The sequence below is a fragment of the Juglans microcarpa x Juglans regia genome, chromosome 1D (genome assembly GCF_004785595.1).
Source record: "Juglans microcarpa x Juglans regia isolate MS1-56 chromosome 1D, Jm3101_v1.0, whole genome shotgun sequence".
Taxonomy (NCBI): domain Eukaryota; kingdom Viridiplantae; phylum Streptophyta; class Magnoliopsida; order Fagales; family Juglandaceae; genus Juglans; species Juglans microcarpa x Juglans regia.
The window spans coordinates 38,546,970-38,552,456 of NC_054594.1; the positions used below are offsets into that span (position 1 = coordinate 38,546,970).

At 37.3% G+C, this 5,487-nt stretch overlaps 1 protein-coding gene across 1 annotated transcript; it reads left to right on the forward strand.

Moving 5' to 3' along the window:
- The first annotated feature begins 1,480 nt into the window (after positions 1-1,480).
- On the forward strand, positions 1,481-5,049 carry LOC121250259 (putative calcium-transporting ATPase 13, plasma membrane-type). The gene has a single exon (XM_041149319.1). It carries the CDS (start codon positions 1,848-1,850, stop codon positions 4,875-4,877), a length of 3,030 nt encoding a protein of 1,009 aa, XP_041005253.1. The 5' UTR covers positions 1,481-1,847; the 3' UTR covers positions 4,878-5,049.
- Positions 5,050-5,487: the final 438 nt, after the last annotated feature.

Below are 5,487 nucleotides of genomic sequence, written 5' to 3' on the forward strand. Positions count from 1 at the left end.
ATTCTTTATTTTATTATTATTTTTTAATAATTAATTAGGAAGTAACTATTAATTAATTAATTTATTTTTTATATGTTTAAAGACGTTTGAAAAATATTTGAAAGAATAAAAACATAATTGCACTGATCGGCACAATGGGGGCATCACCTTCGGTACCCCTAGCATTGTATCCTTCATACATCACAAGTTTTAGATAGATAAAATTTCTATAAAAATATAAAACTAAAAAATATTTTGTGTTTGAATAATATTTGAATAAAAAAATTATGAAAAGTTGTAATAATTTCATACCTGATCTCTATGTCTCAACGTTCTTTTCAGATTATGATAAAAATCTCTCAAAATGCTATTTTTTAAGAAAATGATAGGATTACTACTTTCTTATTACTCATTTACTATTTATTTTATATTTATATTTTTTATTTTTTTATTTTACTTAATGATTAAAGAAGTGACTATTAGTAAAATTATATATATTTTAATTTTTTCTTAATAGTTAAGGATATTAAAAAAATACTTAAAAGAAAATGATAAACAAATAAAAAAATTAAAATGAACATAGTAAATGGGTAGTAATAAGATAGTAACCCTATCATTACCCTATTTTTTATGCTCAAGTATGCTTAGGTTTTGATAAAACTTATGATTTTTCGATCGAGTATGCTCAAGTGCTCTTAGGAGATGTTTGGAAAATGAGATGAGATGAAAATTTTGTGAATAGTAATAACATGATTTGTGAATAATAGTAAGATAGTTTGATTTAAGTATTTTTTGAGATTTGGAAAAGGAGAAAGAAAAAATTAAATAAAAAATATTATCAAGTTAAAATATTGTTAGAATATAATTTTTACTATTATTTCTGTTTTGAGATTTGAAAAAATTGAATTATTTTTATTTTTTTTGTTAGAAAATTTGAAAAAGTTGTAATAATTAGTTTAAATTTAAAAATATTTATGTTAGAGTGATATTTGAGAAAAAAAATAAGATGCGATGGGATGAAAATGATTTCCAAATTATTTCCAAAACGAAAACGACGGGGCCCTGATACTAAATAGAATTTTATGATGTGCAGATATGTTACCTTCAAAAAATAAGAAATATCTTAAACCCAAGTCAAGTGAGAGGAACCTCATTTTTTTTTTTTTTGTAAGAGAATACGAAGGCTTGTCTCTCAAAAGTAAAACAACGGCCACAAACAAGACGCGAAGAAAGTCATTTCCGCTCATTGCAATTTAAAACAGAGGCTATAAAAAAAAAACATAAAATATTTCAAGTTGGATGGAGAACGAGGCCAGCGCGTATATCACGCTACGATTCTACATCGAAACCTCTCGGTATCTCTTGGAACAAAAGGAAAGAAATGCAGCAGGAAATTACGTCGCCCCCCCGCCGCGTACGTACACATGTCATTATCCTCCCGGAGCTATATAATGAGAACGCCGTTACGCTGGAATGCCATCATCAACTTCGTATCCAAGTCATTTTTCCGTTCTTTCAAAAAAAAAAAAAAGTGATTTTTCCATTGTTCATTGCAGCGCATCTAATCCATTCCCTACATAAAAACCTTATGGCTCATTGACAACTGTGCTATTTCAGCCAGAGTTTGTAGCCAATATACGCGTCTCTACCATTTCGATTTGCGACATACCTCCGTTATCCTCATTTTGCTCCATTTCCTCCCCATAAGGAAAAAAAAAAAATCCCTATATATGCTGCTCTTGTCTCTCTAATTACTTCTGTGTCAATTTCTTTTCTTTCCAAAGCAAAATTGTCGCTTCCTTCCTTCCTAAAAACCACATTTTTCAGTTACCTGCTTCTTTTACTTTCCTCTCGTGTTTTCTAAACCAATGTCTAGCATTGTAATAGAGTCTTTACTTCATGCATCAAGCACCCTCGGCCAACCCAACAAGAGATGGCACTGGGCTTTTGTGTCCATCTATTGTTCTAGAGCCCTACTATTCCCTACTTCCAAGGATTCTCTACCCGAGAAGGCCAAAGTTTCAGGCTTACCATCTTTCGTAGTTTTGGATCTGAATTCAGACTACGGGTTCAAAATCGATCAAACAACTCTGACTAAGCTCGTCAAAGAGAAAAATGTTGACAAGCTCCGAGAAATTGGAGGGGTTGATGAAGTAGCATCCAGTCTTGAAATCAATGTTAAATCCGGGATTCATGGGGATGTTGAAGACATTGCTCGTCGACATGAGGCTTTTGGTTCAAACACGTATAAAAGACCCCCAACAAAGAGCTTCTTCCATTTTGTAGTGGAAGCCTTCAAGGATCTTACCATCTTCATCCTTCTAGGCTGTGCAGCACTTTCTCTTGCATTTGGCATAAAAGAGCATGGACTAAAAGAAGGATGGTATGATGGTGGAAGCATATTTGTTGCTGTTTTTCTTGTCATCGTTGTTTCCGCCGTAAGTAATTTCAGACAAAATAGACAATTTGACAAGTTATCCAAAGTCAGCAACAATATCCAAGTTGATGTTTTGAGAGCTGGACGGCGTCAACCTATTTCAGTTTTTGAAACTGTCGTTGGAGATGTCGTTTGCTTAAAGATCGGAGATCAAGTTCCAGCAGATGGGCTATTCTTAGACGGGCACTCATTGCAAGTGGACGAATCTAGTATGACAGGGGAGAGTGATCACGTAGAAGTAAATTGCAGGCATCCATTTTTAGTCTCTGGTACTAAGGTAGTCGATGGCTATGCTCAAATGCTTGTCACTTCGGTGGGCAAGAACACAACATGGGGCGAGATGATGAGTTCCATCAACCGTGAAACAAGCGAACAGACACCTTTACAAGCTCGCCTCAACACGCTAGCGTCATCAGTAGGTAAGGTTGGTTTGGCAGTCGCTTTCCTCGTTCTCGTAGTCTTGTTGGTTCGCTACTTCACAGGAAATACAAAAGATGAGAATGGAATTAGGGAGTTCAATGGCAGCAAGACAAAGGTTGACGACATAGTCAATGCTGTCGTGGGGGTTGTAGCCGCTGCAGTAACAATTGTCGTGGTAGCAATTCCTGAAGGTTTACCACTGGCTGTCACGCTTACACTTGCTTATTCTATGAAGAGAATGATGGCTGATCAGGCAATGGTGCGGAAGCTCTCTGCCTGTGAGACCATGGGCTCTGCCACCACCATTTGTACTGACAAAACAGGCACTCTCACGCTGAACCAAATGAAGGTGACAAAGTCTTGGCTTGGGAAAGAATCTTTTGTAGCTAATGCTCACTCAATTGCTCCACATATTCTTCAAATGTTCCATGAAGGAGTTGCTCTGAACACAACTGGTAGTGTTTTCAAACCTAGTTCAGGATCTAAAATCGAGTTCTCAGGCAGTCCTACTGAAAAAGCAATTCTTTCATGGGCTGTTCTGGAGCTAAACATGGAAATGGAACAATTGACGCAAAGTTGCACGGTTCTTTTTGTCGAAGCATTCAATTCCAAGAAGAAACGAAGTGGGGTCCTGATGAGGAGAAAGGTAGACAACACAACCCACCTACACTGGAAAGGAGCTGCAGAAATGATACTGAAGATGTGTTCAAGCTACTATGATGCTTCTGGAATTATTAAAGATCTAGATGATGGTGAAAAGATGAAATTTGAGAAAATTATTGAAGGTATGGCAGCTAGCAGCCTCCGGTGCATTGCTTTTGCCCATAAGCCAGTTTCAGAAGAAGATACTGTAGATGACGAAGAACATAAAAGGCTAGAAGAAGATGGTTTGACCCTTTTAGGACTGGTGGGACTTAAGGACCCATGTCGTCCAGGGGTGAAGAAAGCTGTAGAAGATTGCCAATATGCTGGTGTGAACATCAAAATGATCACTGGAGACAATGTCTTCACAGCAAAAGCTATAGCCACTGAATGTGGAATACTAAGGCCGGGCCAAGACATTCTCGGTGGAGCAGTAGTAGAAGGTGAGGAATTCAGAAAATACACACCAGAGGAGAGATTGGAGAAAGTTGAAAAAATTTGTGTGATGGCAAGATCCTCTCCTTTTGACAAACTTCTGATGGTAGAATGTTTAAAACAAAAAGGCCATGTGGTTGCAGTTACTGGTGATGGCACAAATGATGCACCAGCATTGAAAGAAGCTGATATAGGACTTTCAATGGGGATTCAAGGCACCGAGGTGGCTAAGGAAAGCTCAGACATTGTCATTATGAATGATGATTTTGCTTCTGTGGTCACAGTTCTTAGGTGGGGAAGATGTGTCTATAACAACATCCAGAAGTTCATCCAATTTCAACTCACCGTAAATGTTGCTGCTCTTGTGATCAACTTCGTGGCTGCAGTTTCAGCTGGTGAAGTCCCATTATCAGCAGTACAGTTATTATGGGTAAACTTGATCATGGACACGTTGGGTGCCCTGGCTCTCGCAACAGAAAAGCCCACCAAGGAGCTCATGAAGAGACAACCTGTGGGTCGGAATGAACCGCTAATTACCAACATTATGTGGAGAAACCTCTTAGCCCAAGCTTTATATCAGATAGCTATCCTCTCGACCCTGCAATTCAAAGGTGAATCCATCTTTGGTGTGACTGAGAAGGTAAATGACACATTGATCTTTAATACTTTTGTGCTTTGCCAAGTCTTCAATGAATTCAATGCAAGAAAGCTTGAGAAGAAGAACATCTTCAAGGGGATACATCAGAGCAAGTTGTTTTTGGGAATCATAGCAATAACCGTTGTCCTTCAGGTGGTCATGGTAGAGTTTTTGAAGAAGTTTGCAGATACAGAAAGGTTGAATTGGGTGCAATGGTGCGCATGCATTGGAATCGCAGCAGCCTCTTGGCCAATCGGTTGGATTGTCAAGTGGATACCTGTTCCACATAAACCATTTCTCAACTACCTTAAGATGAGAAAGATATAATGACTCGCACTAAATCTTCAATCTTATTGAAGATGGCTGCACACAGTGATACACTCTTGCCGTCAAATATGAATCTGGTTAATTACTGTAGGTGTTTAATGTTTTTTATTGTATATATAGCATATATCATATATGATGTGTAATTAATATTGTTGTCATACGCTGAGTAATATAATTCTCTTCACTTATCATTTTCATATATCGAGGACAGTTTCAACGATGTATGTCTTCAGGCATTGTCTGCCTAAATGCAACTTGTGGTAAAAAGTCATGGATAAATCTATCAACTTTTATTACCAAAGGCGCGCCAAGGTCTTACCAGACAACATATATTTGGAAAATTCAACGACAGTACATGCACTAATTAGTGATAAAAACCTAAACAAAATCTGGGTCATCAGTTGAAGCAGCATATATCTAAAAGATTATTAGGCTTGCATCAAGACTTATCGCCAAGCTTGGCCTTTAAGGCCTCTACGGACAATATGAAATCCCAATGTTTTCTTCCGTTCTTTTTTCTTTTTTTAAAATAGCAAGTTACAGTACCGGTCCAATTGGATTCCGATCTTAAAGATGTAAAGACATGATCATCTAATTTAGAGCTTAGTCG